The sequence below is a fragment of the Neophocaena asiaeorientalis genome, unplaced genomic scaffold, assembly GCF_003031525.2.
Source record: "Neophocaena asiaeorientalis asiaeorientalis breed wild unplaced genomic scaffold, Neophocaena_asiaeorientalis_V1.1 scaffold225, whole genome shotgun sequence".
In the NCBI taxonomy this organism is placed as follows: Eukaryota; Metazoa; Chordata; class Mammalia; order Artiodactyla; family Phocoenidae; genus Neophocaena; species Neophocaena asiaeorientalis.
The window spans coordinates 95962-118728 of NW_020172364.1; the positions used below are offsets into that span (position 1 = coordinate 95962).

Here is a 22767-nt window from a genome sequence, read left to right on the forward strand (position 1 = left end):
ATTAGTGATGTTGAGCATCTTTTCCTGTGTTTGTTGGCAATCTGTATATCTTCTTTGGAGAAATACCTATTTAGGTCTTCTGCCCATTTTTGGATTGGGTTGTTTGTTTTTTTGATATGGAGCTGCATGAGCTGCTTGTATATTTTGGAGATTAATCCTTTGTCAGTTGCTTCGTTTGCAAATATTTTCTCCCATTCTGAGGGTTGTCTTTTCATCTTTTTTATGGTTTCCTTTGCTGTGCAAAAGCATTTAAGTTTCATTAGGTCCCATTTGTTTATTTTTGTTTTTATTTCCATTTCTCTAGGAGGTGGGTCACAAAGGATCTTGCTGTGATTTATGTCACAGAGTGTTCAGCCTATGTTTTCCTCTCATAGTTTTATAGTGTCTGGCTTTACATTTAGGACTTGAATCCATTTTGAGTTTATTTCTGTGTATGGTGTTAGGAAGTGTTCTAATTTCATTCTTTTACCTGTAGCTGTCCAGTTTTCCCAGGACCACTTATTGAAAAGGCTGTCTTTCTCCATTGTATACTCTTGCCTCTTTTATCAAAGAAAAGGTGACCATATGTGCCTGGTTTTATCTCTGGGCATTCTATCCTGTTCCATTGATCTATATTTCTGTTTTTGTATCAGTACCATACTGTCTTGATTACTGTAGCTTTGTAGTATAGTCTGAAGTCAGGGAGCCTGATTCCTCCAGCTCCGTTTTTCTTTCTCAAGATTGCTTTGGCTATTCAGGATCTTTTCTGCAATTTTTTTGTTCTAGTTCTGTGAAAAATGGCATTGGTAGTTTGATAGGGACTGCATTAAATCTGTAGATTACTTTGGGTAGTATAGTCATTTTCACAATGTTGATTCTTCCAATCCAAGAACATGGTACATCTCTCCATGTGACCCCCAGACCGGGGCACGAACCCGTGACCCTGCATTGGCAGGCAGACTGTCAACCACTGCGCCACCAGGGAAGCCCTGTAGTTTTCTTTTGTTGTGACATCTTTGTCTGCTTTTGGTATCAGGGTGATTGTGGCCTCATAGTATGAGTTTGGGAGTGTTCCTCCCTCTGCTATATTTTGGAAGATTTTGAGAAGGATAGGTGTTAGCTCTTCTTTAAATGTTTGATAGAATTCGCCTGTGAAGCCATCTGGTCCTGGGCTTTTGTTTGTTGGAAGAGTTTTAATCACAGTTTCAATTTCAGTGCTTGTGATTGGTCTGTTTATATTTTCTATTTCTTCCTGGTTCAGTCTCAGAAGGTTGTGCTTTTCTAAGAATTTGTCCATTTCTTCCAGCCTGTCCATTTTATTGGCATATAGTTGCTTGTAGTAATCTCTCATGATCCCTTGTATTTCTGCAGTGTCAGTTGTTACTTCACCTTTTTCATATCTAATTCTATTGATTTCAGTCTTCTCCCTTTTTTTCTTGATGAGTCTGCCTAATGGTTTATCAATTTAATCTTCTCAAAGAACTAGCTTTTAGTTTTATTGATCTTTGCTATCATTTCCTTTATTTCCTTTTCATTTACTTCTGATGTGATCTTTATGATTTCTTTCCTTCTGCTAACTTTGGGTTTTTTTGTTCTGATTGCTTTAGATGTAAGGTTAGATTGTTTATTCAAGATGTTTCTTGTTTCTTGAGGTAGGATTGTGTTGCTATAAAGTTCCCTCTTAGAACTGCTTTTGCTGCATCCCATAGGTTTTGGGTCATTGTGTTTTCATTGTCATTTGTTTCTAGGTATTTTTTGATTTCCTGTTTGATTTCTTCAGTGATTCTTGGTTATTTAGTAGTGTATTGTTTAGCCTCCACGTGTTTGTGTTTTTTACAGATTTTTTTCCTGTAATTGATAACTAGACTCATAGTGTTGTGGTCAGAAAAGATACTTGATACAATTTCAGTTTTCTTAAATTTACCAAGGCTTGATTTGTGACCCAAGATATGGTGTATCCTGAAGAATGTTCCATGAGCACTTGAGAAGAAAGTGTATTCTGTTGTTTTTGGATGGAATGCCCGATCAATACCAATTAAGTCCATCTTGTTGAATGTGTCATTTAAAGCTTGGGTTTCTTTATTTATTTTCTTTTGGATGATCTGTCCATTGGTGAAAGTGAGGTGTTAAAGTCCCCTACTGTTTTTATGTTACTGTCGATTTCCCCTTTTATGGCTGTTAGTATTTGCCTTATGTATTGAGGTGCTCCTATGTTGGGTGCATAAATATTTACAATTGTTATATCTTCTTCTTGGATTGATCCCTTAATCATTATGTAGTGTCCTTCTTTGTCTCTTCTAGTAGTCTTTATTTTAAAGTCTATTTTGTCTGATATGAGAATTGCTACTCCAGGTTTCTTTTGATTTCCATTTGCATGGAATAACTTTTTCCATCCCGTTTCACTCTGTATGTGTCCCTAGGTCTGAAGTGGGTCTCTTGTAGACAGCATATGTATGAGTCTTGTTTCTGTATCCATTCAGTCATTCTGTGTCTTTTGGTTGGAGCATTTAATCCATTTACCTTTTAGGTAATTATTGATATGTATGTTCCCATTACCATTTTCTTAATTGTTTGGGATTTGTTTTTGTAGATCTTTTCCTTCTCTTGTGTTTCCTGCCTAGAGAAGTTCCTGTAACATTTGTTGTAAAGCTGGTTTGGTGGTGCTTAATTCTGTTAAACTTTGCTTATCTGTAAACTTTTTAATTTCTCCTTCGAATCTGAATGAGACCCTTGCTGGGTAGAGTAATCTTGGTTGTAGGTTTTTCCCTTTCATCACTTTAAATGTGTCCTCCCACTCCTTCTGGTTTGCGGAGCTTTTGCTGAAAGAACAGCTGTTAACCTTATGGGGACTCCCTTGTATGTTATTTGTTGCTTTTCCCTTCCTGCTTTTTTTTTTTTTTTTTTTTTTATTTTATTCTGCTCCCTGGCAGTTATTTCCACCACTTTATCTTCCAGGTCACTTATCCATTCTTCTGCCTCAGTTATTCTGCTATTGTTTCCTTCTAGAGTATTTTTAATTTCAGGAATTGTGTTGTTTGCCACTGTTTGCTCTTTAGTTCTTCTAGATCCTTGTTAAATGCTTCTTGTATTTTCTCCATTCTGTTTCCGAGATTTTGGATAATCTTTACTATCATTACTCTGAATTCTTTTTCAGGTAGGTTGCCTATTTCATCTTCATTTATTTGGTCTTGTAGGTTTTTACCTTGCTCCTTTGTCTTTCCAGAACAGGAAAGCCAGTGCCTCTCCTTGCAAGGCATGCAGAAATATGAGAAACCTTTGGAGAATTGTCTCCTAAGATTTTGATTTTTAAATCTCCTTGTTACTTTTTTCCTTCTATTCCAGTAAATTTATATTTTTAAACTATTTTTTAACTTATATAATAATAATACTAAGAATGTTAATATATGCACAGCAACATGGACAGTGACTTGTTTGCCTGCTACAACTTCGTGAAAATAAGCCTTCCAATCATGGTGAAAAGAAATCTTCAACATACCAGGTTCCTACTCCTAAAGAAAGTTGATGGTAAAATATATTAAGTATCAGAAGTTACAGCTTTACTTATTTTTAAGTATTATTATTGTTTCATCAGAAAATATTTACTCGTCCTTTATGTGATTTTAAAAGACAAGTCTTGTTGCCCTTCTAGCTTAAGATGGTAGACTGAGCACAAGAATCTCTCTCCTCCTTCCTAAAATGGAAAAGATTAAAAGAAAAATAAACCAAAAATAAACCACCACAGCTCTGGGAAAAGAAAGAAAATTTTTTCATGAATTCATGAAAAATGGAAAACAAATGGAATATGATTGACAGGATGAAAAAAAATGGAGATTCAGAAGATTATATAGTAATAAGAGCCATTTTTCACCAAAGAAGTCTGGAGAAAATCCAAACTCAGTAATAAGAAATAAAAAGAGCAAGAGTGATCTCTGAGGCTACTGTCAAGGTAATTAATAAAAGGATTGCCTATAGAACATCTGGGCCACGCTCCTCAACCCCTCAAAGTACATAGAAATGTTGGCAGGAATTATTTATGCTCCAGTGATAACCCTCAAAATTACCAGAGTTCCTAACATTGTATGTTGAAGCTGGAGAGAAAAGCAAAAAAGAGCATGAAGTAATTCCAGGCCTCCACAACAATGGAGGTTAATAAAAAAGAAAGGCAGTGCCAGCCAGAAATGAAACCTTTCATTGCCCAAAATAAACCCCTTATGCTCCTTACAGGACAGACTAGCCCAGAGTTTACAGTCAGCCCTCCCAGTTAGGGGAGAGACCTGTTAGAAAAAGCAATCTACCTAATTGCAGAAGGAACCCATACCAGCCAGCTATACCAATCACCATGATTATTAATTAAGCATTTGTTAATAAATATAACAGAGCCAAAGATTATCAGCATTTATGAAAAGCTAACGGTATGAATGAAAAGAACAAAATGAGCAAAGACAGAATAGACCCTAGGAGAAACAAAGATAATGTATGGGATAGAAAAAAACTTTCAAAGTATTCTAATTAGTATCTTCTAAAACATGAAAGGATATTACATCCAAAAATGCCCGTAAAACAAGAATGGGCTGCTATGAAAAGAAAGAACCAATGAAAGAATAAGAGTTCTCTCAAATAATCTCCACTTTTTAATTTAAAAGTAGTAAAGAATACTGGGCATGGTGGGCACAAGCCTGTAGTGACAGCCACTCAGGAGGCTAAGGCAGGAGGATCTCTTGAGCCCACGAGCTCTGTACTGTAGTGTGCTATGCCAACTGGGTGTCCGCACTAAGTTGGGCCTCAACATGGTGACCTCCCGGGAGAGGGGGACCACCAGGTCGGAAACGAAGCAGGTCGAAAGACTGAATCAATGATATAGAGAGAGGAGAAAGACAGAGGGGCAGGGGATGGGGAGAAGACAGAAAGGATGCTAATGGGGCGAGAGAGAATACCTTAAAAAGTGGAATAAAAAGAATAAAAAATTAAAATAAGAGAAAAGTTAAGAAATCTAGAAGACTAAGCATCCAGTCTTAGTCTTGAGCAACAGATGGAGAGCAACAGATGGAGAGAGTGGAGCAACAAAAATGAGCAACAGATGGAGAGAGTGGTGTGAGAAAAAAAAATTGAAAAACTAACAGAAAAATATTTTCCTGATATGAAGAAAGACTTGAATGAAATAATTGAAGGAGCTCACCAAGGGTCAAACAAGAAAAAGGATAAAACACCCAGACACACCCATGAAAGTTCTGAAATCCCCCAAATAAAAACATTGTCCCAAAGCTTCCAGAAAGAAAACAAAAACCAGGTTCCCTATCTGGAACCAGACCTCCCATAAACAACACTTTAATCTGGAAGAATATGAAACAACACTTTCAAACTTCGACTGTAATTCAAACATGGGGAAGAATAAATATGTTTTAAGCATACAAGGACTCGAAAATTTCAGAAAACATCAGTTCTTGAGAAAAAGTTTCAAAACATATTCCAGAGAAATGAAATAAGAATCCAAGGAAATAGAATAACAAAAGATACATGAAAGAATATTAAACCAAGAAACAAGTAAAACACGTAGCTAGGTTGAAATTATTGCTGGCAATTGGCTGTACAGTTTAATGCAAGTTATAAGAAAGAGTTCTTTTCAAAGCAGAGACATAATATTAAAAACAAATAACAACCCGAAACTATAATCTGTGATTTCAATAATAAATGAAAGATGGAGAAAGGAAATACAGCAGTAAAACATGCTAAAAGTTGTAACTATTTTAGGAAGGAAAAAATAATAGTAACTAATCTTCAGTATTCAGAGAGATAGGAAGATTAGAATTTCTTTTGAATTTAAAAATAAACAAAATAATTTAAATTAGAATATACATACTACAAACAAAGAGGGAAAAAATTCAGTAAAACCAATGAAAGAACAGAAAGACAAAGAGAATACCTACCATATGATCCAGCTATTCCACTTCTAGGTATCTACTCAAGAGAAAAGAAAGCATATGTCCATACCAAGAACACATATGTTAATAGCAGCTTTATCTGTAATAGCCCCAAACTGGAAACAACTGAAATATTCATCAACAGGTAAATATATATATAAATTAGGGTAGACACATACAGTGGAATGGTACCACTTAGAGATAAAAAGCCAAGGTCAGCAAACCATCCTATACCTGCTACTTGTTTTTGTACAGCCCATGAGCAAAGAATGGCTTTTACATTTTTTAATGTACAATGGTTGAAAAATCAAGAGAAAGTTTCTATTTCATGAAATACAAAAATTCTATGAAATTCAAATTTCGGTGTCCATAAAGTGGAACACAGCCACACTCATTTATTTGCATTTTGTCTAGGGCTGCTTACACTCCATAGTGGCAGAGTCAAGTTGTTGCAACAGAGACTATATGGCCAGCAAAACCTATAATATTTACTATCTGGCCGTTACAGAGAATTGTGTGGGATACAGCTAGGTAATACTTCAGGGAATTGCTTTAGCCTTCAAAGTGGAAAACTAATTAGCTAAGCATCTTATCTCAAGAAGTTAGGAAAAGAACATAAAAATAAATCCACAAAAATAGAAGAAAGAAATAGTAAATGTGAGAGCAGCAATTAATAAAATAGAAAATGAATTCACAATAGAGAAAAATCAGCAAGAGTTTATTCTTTTCAAAGAGTAATAAAATTCATTAACTACTGGCAGGACTTATCCCACCCAAAAAAGAGAAGTCACAATAACCAATATCAGGAATGAAAAGCTACAAGCACTGCAGCTATTAAATATATAATAAAATAAAATAAAAATATTGTGAACAACTTTATGGTAATAACTTTGAAAATTTAGAAGAAATGGAAAATTTTTCCTAGGAAAAATATATAACTTACTAAAATAGATTCAAGAAAAAAATACAAGATCTTCATTGTCCTATAACCAATAAAATGATTAAACCAACAGTTGAAAATCCCCCTCAAAAAACTCCAGATGTCCAATGGCTTTACTGGTGAGGTATTTGAAAATTCAAGAAAGATATAATTCTGCTCTTTTACAAGCTTATGCAGAGTGTAGAAAAATAAGAAGCACAAAGATCATTTTATAAAAGTAGATGTAACCTTAATAACCTGATAATTTGACAAGGGCAGGAGAGAGAGAATTATAAGCATAGATGCAAAAATTGTATAAAAATATTAGCAAACCAAATCTAGATACATACAAAATGTAATATGTAACAAATAGCTGTATTTATTACAGGAATGTAAGTTTGTTTTAACTTTGAAAAAGCAATCAATATATTCAATTATATTAACAGACTGAAGAAGCTACATCATATCAGTGAGTACAAAAAAAGCATATAATAGTCAACATTCATTCCTGATTAAACAAATTAAAACAACCTCTTAGCAAAGAATGAAAATAGATGGGAACTCACTTAATATTATAAAGAGAATCTCAAAAAAACACTATAGTAAACTTGATACTTAAAGATAAAACAGTTAAAACTTTCCCTTTAAGATCAACCACCTGCAAGACAAGGGTACCTGCAATCACCACTGCTATTCAGCATTGAACTGGAGGTTAGATAACAAGGACAATAAAGTAAGAACAAGAAAAGTTATAAAGATTGAAAAGGAAGACACAAAACTGTTATTTGCAAATGATGTCAGTGAAATACCTAGAAAGTAGAATCTACAGATCAATTGTTAGAATTAATAAAAATGTAAGCAAGGCTGCTGAATACTTAATATACAGAAATCAACTGCATTTCTATACACCAGCAACAAACCAAAAATGAAATGCTTTAAAAGGAGATAACACTGATAGTAACATTAAGAAAAAATAGCATGTATCCAGGAATAAATCTTATAAAAGATATGCGAAATCTCTAGGGGAAAACTGCTTCAATAAATGCAGCTGTCGGGTATCCATAAGGGAAAGCATGTTATTGGACCCTTACCACAAACCATACACAAAAATCAGTTCCAAGGAGATTAATGATCTTAAGGTAAAAGGATAACTCTAAAGAATGAGGAGTTAGCCTAAGGAAAGAGAGGGAAAAGCATAGATTTGTAGCTAAAATATGGCCTATGTATTATATTAAAAGCTTTTTCAAACAAATAAGAAAAAGATGGACATCCAGGGTGGTGGAGGGAGCAGTCAGTTCTTCTGACATTACTCTTAACGTTTTTAAAATTTGTGAGCAGGATTTTAAAACTCTAATTGTTACCTTATATTTTGCCGTTCTTGATCAACACATCTTATTTGTGATGCAAGCATTTTTTTGTGAACCTTAATTTCTTCATTCCGTTCTTCCATAGCAGTGTGTAATTGCTGTTTTCTTTCTTCCAGAGAAAGAACTTCTTCTGCCTTACTGTGAAGCATATCTCGAATACGTTTAACCTCAAGTTTTAAAAGATTGTCTTCTATCATCAAATCCTATCAACATAACAAAATCGTCAAATATTGAAATAATAATTTGCATATCCAAACCAAAATATATTTCCTTTTTATTGCTACAAAAGTCAAACTTGAAAATATAACATTTTCTAATTTGACCATTGACCAAGATATTAATTAGGGTTAAATTTAGATTGCTCTGAGTCATGACTGATTTCCCTTTTATTTTTATTTTAAGGAAAGGGTTTATGGTTATTCCAAGTCTTTTATTATAATTCAATTTTAAATTCAAGTTTACTAAAAAAACAAAAAGAAGAACATATAAAATTGAAAGTTACAATGTCCAGCAAGTATATGAAACCCAATGGATGAGCATTTTTATATTCTAAACTAAATCTTACAAAATAATGTGTAAATACCTTTTTATTTTAAAACAGTTCAGTCATGAGTAGAGTGCTGACACAAGATCACACTAATAGATCAGTTTTCAGAATAGAAAGCCCAGAAAAAACACTCTAGAATATAAGATTTTGTGAATTCAAAACAAAGCTTGTTAGCTGGAGAAACAGATTAGATCCCCATATCTCATATGTACCAAAAATAAATGCCAGGTGAATGAAAGAACTTAATGTAAGAGATTAAACCAGTGCAGCCACTAGAAATAGTAAATATCTGTTTGATTTTTAGTGTGATGAAAAAGTTTCTAAGCATAAAAATTATACAGGGAAAAATACTCAAACATATAATGTTAAAAAAAGTTTTTATGTCAAAAAAAACTGAATAGAAATTTAAAGACAATGGGACAAATATTTATGAGTTAATATTTTAACATATGAAGATCTTTTGCCAAGCATTTAAAAAATATAAACCACCTGGGGACTTCCCTGGTGGCGCAGTGGATAAGACTCTGCACTCCCAATGCAGGGGGCCCCGGGTTCAATCCCTTGTCAGGGAACTAGATCTCACATGTGTGCCACAACTAAGAGTTTGCATACCACAACTAAGGAGCCCACGAGCCACAACTAAGGAGCCCACCTGCCACCACTAAGACCCAGCACAACCAAATAAATAAAGAAACATATAAACCTCCTAATGGAAATATGGGCAAGAAAATGAACTAGAAATCCAAAAGAAAAGTTATGGAATATAACATAATAGAAAAAAATGTTTAAACATTTTAATTGAAACATAAGTATTTTAAATTTTATGTTTAAACATAAAATGTTTTAAAATGTCACCAATTTCTAAAGTGCAGACTAAAAACAATGAGATACCATGTTTGCCCATCAAATTAACAATAATTTTATAAATTATATTATCCAGCCCTGGTGGTGGTGAGTAAAATAGAATGCTTACACACTGCTGGTAGGAGTATTAACTGAACCCTCTAGAAGGCAATTTGGCTTGAAAATAGTTTCAAGACACTGAAAATATTCATTCTTTTTGAACCATAATTATACAGCTAGAAATTTATCCTAAGGAGATACACGAACAACTGTACAACGAAATATGTGCACAGTACATGATAGCACCATTTAGAATAGCCAAACACTAGAAACACATATCCAAAAATAGGAGATGGTTAAATAAATTACGGTAACTTCGTGCAATGGACTGTAGGAAGCCTTTAAAGATAATTAATGTTTAGGAGACATGTGCAATATACTTTTAAATTTTTGAATATAATATATAAAGCCAATTTTCTTTAAAAGACTGAAAGAAAATAATATACTATAACACTTTATCTTCTGTACAGTGATTATAGTGACTTATTTTCTTCTTTATAATTTGGTATTTTAAATTTTTCTACAATTAGCATGAAAATGTGTGTTTTTTAATATTATATATACATATGATTCTATTGCACCTGTTTCAAAGCTTTGGCTTTATTAAGTTCTTTCTCTGATCTGTCATTGAAGAGGTTTAGTTCATTTATTTTGGTCATGAGGGACTGTTTTTCATCACGATTTTTACTATTTGACTTCTTGATAAAGTAAAGATCATTCTGTAAAGAGGAAAAAACGGTACATAAATACATATTTTAAATAACAATATTAAATACATACTACTAAACATGACTTACATTAAACCATATGCTCCATTAAATATTTATAATATAATATTATAAATCTCACCCTTCATGCTCTTATGTCTCTAATAGAATATACATGGATGTTCACATAGAAGCATTTTCATTTTTATTATCTATTGATGTTTGGGTTCAGTTTGAGTTCAATAATTCTAGGAAATATTATGTATGATTACAGTTCAAACTGAACTATTACGTCCTTGCCATTTACGGGGAGAAATGGGAGGGTGGAGTTCAAGCTTTGGTTAAATACATGGTTCACCTTCTGGAGTTCATTATTTGATTCAACCCAAGTCTCAGAAGGTGAAAACATTAACAGTCTGAGAAAGCATAGGGTCTTGGTTAACTACAAGCTCTGGAATCAGACAGCCTTAATTATATATTAGCCATCCAACCCCAGTGGACAACATACTCTTCCTCAGTTTCCTCAGTTTCCTCATTTCCAAAATGGAGATGATAACTATACCTACCTACCTGGGTTGCTGTGAGGGTTAAAGAATTTACTGTCAAAGAGTATGTGCAACAATGTTTGACACATGGAAGTGTCTATTATTAGTATTATTATTACATATATAATCACATACTGCTGGAGAGAAAAATGCTAGATAAGATCTAATTCCACTGAATGAATAAATGGGTCATACATACTCAGATATTAGTTTTCTAGCTTTATACCAGTTTGTATCCTCCCTCCCACTCAGAACCAGAACAAGGTTTGTTCCCTTTGTCCCCCTTAGCCCCTCTTAGGGGACATAAAGCAAAACGTTTCTATTGCCAAGATCTGTCTCCCTTCTCTCTCTCTCTTTCTCTCTCTCTCTTCCTCTGTCCCTTCCTTCTTCCCTCCCCTGCCCTTCTCACTGCCTGTATTCCTCTGAACTATCAGGACTTAAGATTGAAGCAAGACATTAAGAATTTTTTTTCACATAAAGATGTGATTTCATAAAATTAACTTTTAGAATGAAATTTTTAATTCAAGGTAATTTTCAACCAGAAGAAATTTGTCTCTACTATTCAAAATAATAGATGGAGTGGCATGGGAAAGAGAATGCAGAATGACTTTACAATCTAATGCTACTATTGAGAAGAGAAAACCTTCATTAGAAGCTTAACTAGCTTTAATATCTTTCAAAATTCACTTGCATTTCTATTAATTTATTTACCTCTCTGTCAAAACCAGCTGGGATAGGCATAAGTACTAGCCAACTGCATAATGGACAGAGCCCCAGGGTAGCTAAAAGGAGGAACACTAGAACCATCCTCACACAGGAAAACAGACACAGTTCAGGCTAGGGTCAAAAAACATGTCCAGATACAAATGTCACCCTCCTATTATTCTGTAGCACTAATATTCTCATATTCTATGTAATTAAAAAAATACCATTTATTGAGTACCTACTAAAAGCACTGTGTTAAGACATACATTGCTTCTAATTCTCCCAAATGCCCTAAAATAATATTAAATATTGTTTTCCATTTTAAAATGAGTAAACTAGGACTCAGAAAAGTTAAAATATCAGTTAGTGGTGTAACCCTGACATTCAAAACCGGTTCTGCTCTTTTCCACTAAACCAAGGAAACAGTCTTCTAAAAATTTAATCAGGCTACAAACCACTCCAAACCAATATTTTGTCATGTTAATTTTTTTTTCCCCTAATTTAAAAAAGTAGCAGCTCCCTTTCACCTTTGTAGCCCTGAAGGAATTCAGGGCAATTCTTCTTAGAACCACTAGAGGACACTCATCACTAGCCTTTCCAGCTGTTTAACTTTTAAACCTCTGGAGTTCTCCCCCTATTCAGGTCCATGTTTTCACTCCTTCACTCTTCCCACTGTAAACTTCCCAGTTACACTTTAACATAGGTTTTATATTACACAGATTCCCCTAACACAGGTTTTATATTGCCATAAACATTAAAGTACCTAAAGATGAAGAACATTTTTACCGTATTAACAAAACTGAGTCATCTGAAATATGTAACTAAGTAAATATTTGAATAAAAATAGATGACCCATAAAAGAGCAGCTTCTTTTAGATGCCACTTCAGACATAAAAAGCAATCAAGTTATTATGGCAGATACATAATAGAAAACTGGAATTTATCAATTTTTTAAATCATGTACTATTTAAGACTATTTTTAAGTCACATGGACCACGGATCAAATCCTAGCTGTAATCATGGACAAGTTACTTAATCTGTAAAACAAGTATTATCTTCATCACAAGACATTTATAAGGATTAAATGAAATAAGATACTAAAGGCATATACTTAGCATACAGTAAATGCATAATCAATAGTAATATTACATTCTCATAGTCAGTATAGAAATATAAGCATTAGCTCATACACTTGTTATACATATGGGTAGCTTGGCAATTATCCTATCCAAAGTCAAGTCTTAGGAACACGTTGACTTGAAACAAAATGATGACTAGGATATTTGAAGCATAAAAAGTATTTTAACTAAGTTACATGAAGCTTCTTGATCTGTGTTTCCAAAAGGTTAAATGTAGATTTTTTCTCTTCCAATGTCTTTTGAAGTTCAACAGTTTTTGCTTCAAGGGCTTGTTTTTCTTCTGAGTTAATTTCTCCCTTTAACCGTGACATTCGGCGTTCCACTTGTTGAATGTAAAAATCCTGTTACAGGTTTTAAAGATAAGTTAGTAAGAAGAAACGGTTAAAACCATTTCTATAAATGCAAAAACACTGTAAATACTTTCTTATGAATTTGGCCTGATGTCACCATTTACTAAAGTCACTTTCACCCTTCAGTGATTTATAGGATGAAATCCTTCTTACTGTAAGGGAAGAAAGAGCAAACTATTCTTCAACAACCAGAGTACGTGATAGTAACACAGAACTAATCTGAAAATATAATAAAGCAGCTAGGTGGTCATTTATCATACTCCCATGATGGAACATCAGTAAATCCACTGGATTTACATGGATATGGACTTTTTGAGGGTACATTTTCTAAGGAGTACAAAACAAGAATCACAAATTGTTAGCCATGAAAGTCTCAAATATGATGAACTTCTAAAGAATTATTCTGAAAATTATACTTTAGAGTCTAATTTTGAGAAACTAAGAACACATTAGATGGGGAAATTAAGACATAGAGAGGGAGGACATTAAGAAATTAACATGAGACAGAATATATAAATAGAACAAAAAAGGAAAAAAATTTAAAACATTTTTTGGTCTAGGGTTGGGGGTGGGGATGCCGATGTTTGCACAACATACAGTCATAGGGGTTTGGGGTTTTGTTTATTTGTTTGTTTGGTCACGCTGTGTGGCATGTGGGATCTTAGTGCCCTGACCAGGGATTGAACCCGCACCCCCTGCAGTGGAAGCGTGGAGTCTTAACCACTGGACTGACAAGGAATTCCCAACATACAGTTTTTTCTAGGTTTCAGACATCCCATTCCTTGTTTTGTTTTACTCCAGGTCCAGTTGCTCCAGGTTCCTTTAAAGCATGGTCTCCCTCACTAGAGCTGTCGATCCTCTTCTCTATTTATTTCAGATCAAGAAAAAAAAATAGCTTTTAAGGCCCCCTCACCCTTCGCTGACCTAACATGATATCCCATCTTCAGCATCTGTCTATCCCCCCACCCCAAGAGTTCTTAGAAATCTTTGTTTTCTTAGGACACTGCAGTATCTTGACCATCACAATTATAACAAATCAATATGAAGACATTCATAAGAGTAACATCTACCTGATTGTACATAATTTCTTGCTGCTGTAAGGTTTCAAAGTCCAGTTTATGTAACTGATGGTTGAGGTGCTTTAGAGAAGAACGTGTTCCTTCAATTTCAGATACAACAGCTTTTTCTTTCATTGTCTCAGTCTGTAATTCCTGAACTTTCTTAAATAGCACATCCTTCACTATGTTCAACTGAACTTCTACTTCCTGATAATAAGAATAACAATGATTAATGAAATATAATACCTTGTAATGTTTTATTGCATGAATATTATAATTTGGGGGTCATAAATGAACCCTCATTTTAGCCCTTAAGAATATAAAGCCCTTCCCACAGTTTCAACAAATCCCCAACATTGCTTGTAGTCTACTCTAGTCTAGTAGACTAGAATAGTAGTTTTCTATTCCTGTGTCATGCACCTTGATCTGTCATCTTAATTCTATCCTATGTCACCTTAGCCTTAGAATTTGACCATTCCACTGGTCTCCTTAGAACATAAAATATACTGAAGACACACAGCTTCTAAGCTCACAAAGTTTACTAAAGTATTGAGAGTGTTAAGGGAAGAAATCTCCCACCTTCTTTTTGGTACTATCCAGTGGTGAGCAGATAAATTTTAACCATCAGCTTTCTAGTAGATGGGAGGTTACAGGGAAGAGGCTGATTTCTATGATTATTTTATTCCCACTATGGCCAGTTTCAAGCTACTAACATGATTCCTCTAAATACAGAGCTAGGAAGAGATATGCCATAGCAGACCATTATGTAGTATATCTACTAGACAGATATAACAGATGTTAATAGTCTTAAGTAACCTTAAAAGCATAGATAACAGTAAAATGCAGTAAAATAATTTGGAAGTGATATGTGCTGAGTACATATTACTTTTATTTTTAATATAATTTATTTAATTGTAAGTCTATATAATTTGATTTTTAATAGTAGCTATGTTTAGCATTTGACTTTAAAAATTCCAGAAAATTTAACTATCAGCTCTTGTGAGCTGGTGAGAGCTGGCCCCAACACACTACTGGCACTATCACTATCCCTTACTCACACCTTGCCTGCAGCTGACTTCCCTACATGTGCAGCCCTCTAGCAAATAGAAACTGGTACCCCATTCCCACTTCTCCTTTCTCAGGAGGCAGGTCCGTCTTGATCTCACAGTGCCACATCAATATATTCTAGGTTTCAAACAGATCTCCCATGCCAAGATCTATTGAAAGCTCTCATTTTAAAATGTTGAAATAATTTCCCTCTGTGTTCTTATACCCAGATAAGCATATTTCCCTTTGGCATCCAATGAACCTCAATATGAAACAAAAGAAGTCTGTGACTGGCACATTTAAATTTTCACAAATCAAGAAATATCTGATATAACCTTATAAAATGCATTCTTTTTCATATAATAGACAATTTTCACTGGGTTTAAGACCTTCTGAGACTGCTTGGCAGAGTTTTAAAGTCAGTGCTTGGTGGTGAATAACAGCAAAATATATAGAGTTGAGATTTTTTTCAAACAAACAAAAACCCCCAATAACCACAAAAAACAAGATTATGAACCCAGCCCTGCTACAGCACAATCAGTACACATGCTGCCAATCTTATTGTTTTCTAATTCAGCTAATTTCTTTAAAAATATCACTAGTTTTTAATTATGTCTTCAGAAGGTGTATTTCATACAAACTTCAGTCTTTACAGACTTCAAATAAGTTCTAATACTATCCCGTTCCATGTACTACAGAAAATCATGCTCTTAGGGGAAAAAAATCCACAACTTTTTTTTTTTTAATAATGTTGTATGATTTGGACTCAAATACCACTCAGGTCAAGACTGTTGCATGACTTCGCTACTCAGGAATTTTAAACATACAACAGCACACTGAGGAAGCTAGATTCTATCCAAATACAAATGAAACCATACTTCATATAGGCCTCAGCAAATGGGGGATTTTACCACCACCTTCAGCTACCCCTCCTCTTCCCCCATCAAAAAAAAGAGTAAGGGCTTCCCTGATGGCGCAGTGGTTGAGAGTCCGCCTGCCGATGCAGGGGACACGTATTCGTGCCCCGGTCTGGGAAGATCCCACATGCCGCTGAGCGGCTGGGCCTGTGAGCCATGGCCGCTGAGCCTGCGCGTCCAGAGCCTGTGCTCCGCAACGGGAGAGGCCACAACAGTGAGAGGCCCGCGTACCGCAAAAAAAAAAAAAAAAAAAAAAAAAAAAAAAAAAACAAAAAAGGCAGAAAGTAGTGCCTACAGTGATAGGTCACACAAATAATTTTGAAGTTTTCAAAGAGGGAACGGTGAACCAGCCTTTTCCAGTTCCTTAAAAATCGGCTTTAATTCTACCAGAATGCCAAAGAGCTTAAGGTAGAAGGGGTATGCCAGTGAAGTTAGTAAAAGTGTTAGCATTTAAAAGTCTGTTTACCAATAAATGGTGCCAGACTGCAAGAGGTTAAAGAGATAGCAGATGATGAAGAAATACATGCAACGAATGTAGACCACTGGGGGAAACTTGATCACAAACAAAAAAGATGATAATCTGGTGGAAATAAGTTGTAAAACACGGGCATTTTTCAAGATGCATTTGCAATGTGAGAACATATATACAAGGACTTCCCTGGTGGCACAGTGGTTAAGAATCCACCTGCCAGTTCAGGGACACATGGGTTTGATCCCTGGTCTGGGAAGATCCCACATGCTGCGGAGCAACTAAGCCTGTGTGCCACAACTACTGAGCCTGTGCTCTAGAGCCCGTGAGCCACAACTACTGAAGCCCGTGTGCCTAGAGCCCGTGCTCCGCAGCAAGAGAAGCCACTGCAATGAGAAACCCGAGCACCGCAACGAAGAGTAGCCCCTGCTTGCAGCAACTAGAGAAAGCCTGCACGCAGCAACAAAGACCCAATGCAGCCAAAAAAAAAGTATAGGAATGGCAAACAGGGACAGAGACACAGTAGGCATTGAAAAGACATGGAATTTAAGATAGAAGGGCTATACCTCTAAAAGAAGACAAAGTTAAATGCTGAAAGTGAAACAAATGGAGAATTAGGAGCTGAAGATAAAAAGAGGTACAACAACTCAACAATCTAATTACAAATGCAATCACCCCAGAAATCAGAGCCTCGTAAAAGACCTCCTCTGATCTCAAGAGTCTAATTTATTCACTATTGCTAAATTTGCTGTGATTTTTTTCTTTAATTTATTTATTTTTGGCTGCATTGGGTCTTTGTTGCAGTGTGCAGGCTTCTCATTGCGGTGGCTTCTCTTGCTGCGGAGCACCAGCTCTAGGCACGCAGGCTTCAGTAGTTGTGGCACACGGGCTTAGCTGCCCCACGGCACGTGGGATCTTCCCGGACCAGGGCTCGAACCCGTGTCCCCTGAATTGGTAGGCGGATTCTTAACCGCTATGCCACCAGGGAAACCCTACTGTGATTTTTTTTAAAAAAACGAAACTAAACTTACTTTCACACCTCTTTCTTCCTCCTTTAGCATGTCTTCCAAGTTGGTAGCTTTCTCCTCTACAGACGTAGTTTTCTCAGTTATCTGCTTTAATTTTTTTCTTACAATCTGATTATGATTTTTAATTTTGTGTAACCTATAGAGAATTTATAAGGAAAAAATAGAGAACATGTCTAAAAGATATTTAATGCAAACAAATAAGGAATAGTTTATCCTAAGATTTCTTCATATAACTTGAAAATTTCTTTTGCCATAAATCTTTTTATTATCAATGCGTATATAATAAGCCATAAAAATATTGCTCCTAAGCCTTCGTACTGAAAAACCCAGGAAAATTTTTTTAAGTTTAATAATTTAGTAGCTATAATTTTATAGTTATTTAACCAAAAAATCAAATATTCAATATTTTTTCTAGAAATAGTCAAAAACTATAAACATATTTAAATACCTTTTTTCTTACCTTGTTGTTTCTTCATTAATGTCCTTCTTTATTTTGGAAATATTTTTCCTCAGAGCTTCTAAATCACTAGAACTTCTATTCACAGTGGCTTTTAAAGTATCCAGCTATTTATTAGTTAACAGAGAGAAATTATACATTTACTCTACATCTTATAAATTAATATCATTTCTGAGAAGTTCTATTATGAACACATTAATTTCTAACTTACATCACAACCATAAACATAATAACCATGTTGCTGTAATACATATTTAACAATTTTTCTTTTTGATCTGATATTAAATTTTAAATAACTTGTAAATCCTGGCATATTATAGAGAACTACATATATGAGTTAAAAGTGCATAGAACAAAAGCTTCACAACATTGTATGTGGCAATGATTTCTTAAATATGACACCAGAGGCACAGGCAACAAAAGAAAAAGTAGACAAATTGGACTTCGTTAAATTAAAAACTTTTGTACAACAAAAACAATAACAGAGCAAAACGGCAACCCAAAGAATGGGAGAAAATATTTGTGAATTATATATCTGGTAAGGGATTAATATCCAGAATATATAGAGAACTTCTAAAACTCAACAACAACAACAAAAACCCAGCCTGACTCAAAAATGGGCAAAGACCTTGAATAGATATTTCTCTAAAGAAGAGATGCAAAAGGCAAATAAGCACATGAAAAGACATGCAACATCATTAATCATTAGGGAAATGCAAATCAAAACTACAGTGAAACACTACCTCACACCAATTAATACAGCTACTATCAAAAAAACCCAAAATAACAAGTATGGACAAGGATGTGGAGAAATTGGAACATTTGTGCACTGTTAGTGGGAATGTAAAATGGTACAGCCACTGTGGAAAACAGTATGGCAGTTCCTCAAGAAATTAAAAATATAATTACCATATGATCAGCAATTCTGAAATAATTGTTCACCCATGTTCACAGCAGCATTATTCATAATAGCTAAAACATGGAAGCAACCCAAGGCCATTGACAGATGAATGGATAAGCAAAATGTGGTATATACACACAATAGAATAGTATTCAGCCTTAAAAAGGAACAAAATGTTGACATATACTGTAACAGGGATGACCCTTGAGGACATTATGCTGAGTAAAATAAGTGAAATAGACCAGTCACAAAAAGACAAATACTTTATGATTCCATTTATATGAGGCACTTAGAGTACTCAAAATCACAGAGACAGAATGTAGAATGGTGGTTTCCAGGGGCTGGGAGGAGGGGGAGATGGGAAATTATTGTTTAATGGGTACAGAGTTTCAGCTTTACAAGAAAAGAGTTATGAAGATGGGTGATGGTGATGGTTGTAAAACATTAGGAATGTATTTAATACCACTGTATACCTGAAAACAGTTAAGATGGTAAATGTGTGTTATATTACATGTATTTCACCACAATAAAAAAATTTTGAGGAAAAAGAAGTACTCTTATATGCTACCGCTTGTATGAACCTTGAAAGCATTGTGTAAGTAAAATAATCATGACACAAAATGCACCATATTGTATGATGTCCAAAATAGGCAAATCATAGAGACAGAAAGTAGATCAGGAGTTGCCAGGGCCTGGTAGGAGGGGAGAAAGGAAGGTGATTGCTAATGGGTATGGGATTTCTTTTTGAAAGACAAAAATATTCTAAAATTAGTTAGTGGTAATGGTTTCACAACTCTGTGAAATACTAAAAACCATTGAATTGTACACTTCAAAAGGGTGTATTTGATATGTGAATTCTATCTCAATAAGCAAATTATAAATGAATGAATACCTGGATTCTTTTCTGTAATTGGTTTAAACTTAAAAATTGTTGAGAATGAGCTATTAGCAGTGACATTTAATTTATGCAAGAAATTCATTTATTTTACTTTTTCAAGATCTCAATTATTCTCTTCAGACAGAAAAAAAAATCTTTCCTTCTTTATCAGGAATATAAAGTATAACAACTTATAGAATAAAATGCTCTGCAATATTACAATTTCCCACCCAAATAGCAGTAACTTCAGATAACATGGCCTCAAGGCACAAATTTCATAAAGATCCCTTTATTGCTAACTAAGGGGATTGCTAACTCTCCCTATGGAATAATCTAGTTGGCATGTATGCTCAAAAAAAGAAAAGAACAAAGCAGGAGAATTTTATTCTCTCTTAGTCTGTTTAAAGACATTATACCACTACATTGTCCCACTACCACATTGAAATATTTTCCCTTAACAAGGTAAGAAACTGAACTTCAGCAGGTAGTTCCACCTAGAATTTGAGAGTTAAAACCACCATACACATGTAGCACTGGAAGGACATTTCAAGTTACCACCGATGTCAATAATTCATCTTCACATTTGCTCATTTGCCGGTTATCTTATAATTATGAGTTCCAGCCTAGACCCTTCAGGAGCCTTTTGCCTTGGGTCACTTACAGAACACTATGTGTGACAGTCAAGTTAGTCACAGCACAACTCCAGGGGGAGCCCTTCACACCACCTGTGATGTGAATGACAGCCCCCTGTTGCCTTCATCCAAGCAAGGTCTCATTAGAGTATCCTAAAAGTGCCACAACATGAAGGGATGTAACAAAAAGAACTAGAAGGCAGTTTCTTAATCAAAGGAAAGGCTTTATGCTTATTTGTATAGTAATTTGTTATAAACACACAAACCAGTCTTTTTAGTTGACATACCTCTTCCTTCAGCTGAATTCTCTTAGTTTCATGACATTGATATTCCGTTCTACATTTTAAAACTTTACGATCAGCAACAGAAATTTTTTTCTCATACTCTGTGTTATTCCCAATCTCACTTTCCAAAAACTTGATCTTTTCTTTAACCAAATTTTCTTTTTCTCTCATTTCCTGTTTTATCTTTGCTAGTGCCTAGGATTTAAAATACATGTTAAATATATATTTAATATAACAAACAAAACTAAAACTAAAAGGAATTTAGTTTTTCTATAGCATTTATTTTACCAAAACTTAAGAAAATGTTTTTTAAAGACAGACTAATTTATATGAATAAAATAAAATATTAATATGCCACACACTAATATCTATAAGCTCATTTTTTAAAGATCTCTGTATTTTATTTCATCCATCTGGTACTTTGCTAAAGGGATGAGAAAAATGTCAATTTTTCTTCAACAAAAGGTGACATGTAAAAAATATAACAGTATTGAATAGTTTTCACATGGAAAGTTGGATTTCAATGAAATTTTCCAAATATTTCACAAGACCAGTTTCTTTCATTTTTTGAGAATTTTATTTTTGTTATTGGTTTCTGTAAGAATGTCTTCACGCAGGCTTTTTGCTAGTCTTGGGGATACAAAATAACTAGAATATACAACGTAGTAACTGAGGTATGGACAAAGTATTAATACTATGGGAGCAAAGAGATAATGAAATCTACCCAAGAGAAATCATTAAAAGGCTTTACCTAAGAGCCTTCATTTGAACCGGGCCTAAAAAGATAAATGGGGGGCTTCCCTGGTGGCGCAGTGGTTGAGAATCTGCCTGCCGATGCAGGGCACACAGGTTCGTGCCCCGGTCCGGGAAGATCCCACATGCCACGGAGCGGCTAGGCCCGTGAGCCATGGCCACTGAGCCCATGTGTCCGGAGCCTGTGCTCCGCAACGGGAGAGGCCACAACAGTGAGAGGCCCGCATATCGCAAAAAAAAAGATAAATGGGGATGCATAAATACTCTAACATGGTTAAGGTGCAGGGTGGGAGGACGGGTATGGAATGGGGACATAATAAGAAAGGTTGGAGACAGATGATAGGGTTTAGGCTGGAAAGGTAGAGGTTAAGGCCAAATGGTGAAGAATTCAATTTTTCAATTGCCATGTTAAAGAGGGTCAGCTTTTAAGCAACATGGAATAAAGATTTTAGAGCTGGGGAATAAAAAGATCATATGTGGTTTTCACGGGTGATTCTGATGGCAATATGTTAACTGAATTGGAGGGAGAAGGAAAATTTACCCTAAAATATATTTCTTCCAATTTTTCTGAAATAGGGTCCCATCAAACAACTAATCCCAGGAGATTGGGTCAGGGGAGAGTATGTGTTCTAAAATCAGTAAGTTTTAGAAATGCTGCATGTAATATTGTACATAGTAGCATATTAAATCAATATATATCTGAGATTTACTGCATTTTAAAAAACATTTTAAATTTGTTTAATCTAGTATTCCCATCTATATAACAATTAACATTCTATAATTGTAACATTCCATCTATCTACTATGTTCATTCAACCTTAGGAGGTCAAAACTTCCTAAGTTTATATGTGTCAAATGATTATTCTAGAATTTCTTGCTTTATATTAATTTTTCTACCACTTAATCAGATGTTTTAATTCCTACTTCAGCGTTCACATTTTTTAACAGGGCAATCTATTCACAGTTAAGTTTTCATACAGGTGATGCCACAGAAATCAGAAATACCACAAATTGAGAGCCAGCTGTTAAACACTTAGAAGCATCCCACTACCTATGGAACAATTTCTTGTTTCCCTTCCTAGTCTTTTTCAATACATACAGCCAGGAAATGTCACCCCATAAATAAGGAACCACTGAGGATATGACCAGAGAGCTACAAGCTGTGGATTCCGCCAAATCAGCAGGCTGAGTCAATTTAACTGCAGGGTTGTATGAGAATTTGATTATGGATCTGCAGTCTTAGATCTGACACATTTGATTTACAC

At 34.8% G+C, this 22767-nt stretch overlaps 1 protein-coding gene across 1 annotated transcript in view; it reads right to left on the reverse strand.

Moving 5' to 3' along the window:
* The window catches only part of CCDC39 (coiled-coil domain 39 molecular ruler complex subunit), a 48287-nt gene that overhangs the window by 13204 nt on the left and 12316 nt on the right, over window positions 1-22767 (reverse strand). Inside the window, exons 7-13 of the mRNA XM_024767714.1 lie at window positions 20753-20944; window positions 18059-18162; window positions 17602-17734; window positions 14150-14344; window positions 12906-13070; window positions 10215-10352; window positions 8178-8386 (exon numbers count right to left, since the gene is read on the reverse strand). Coding sequence (XP_024623482.1) covers window positions 8178-8386; window positions 10215-10352; window positions 12906-13070; window positions 14150-14344; window positions 17602-17734; window positions 18059-18162; window positions 20753-20944 — 1136 coding nt within the window. The remainder of the gene's footprint in view (window positions 1-8177; window positions 8387-10214; window positions 10353-12905; window positions 13071-14149; window positions 14345-17601; window positions 17735-18058; window positions 18163-20752; window positions 20945-22767) is intronic.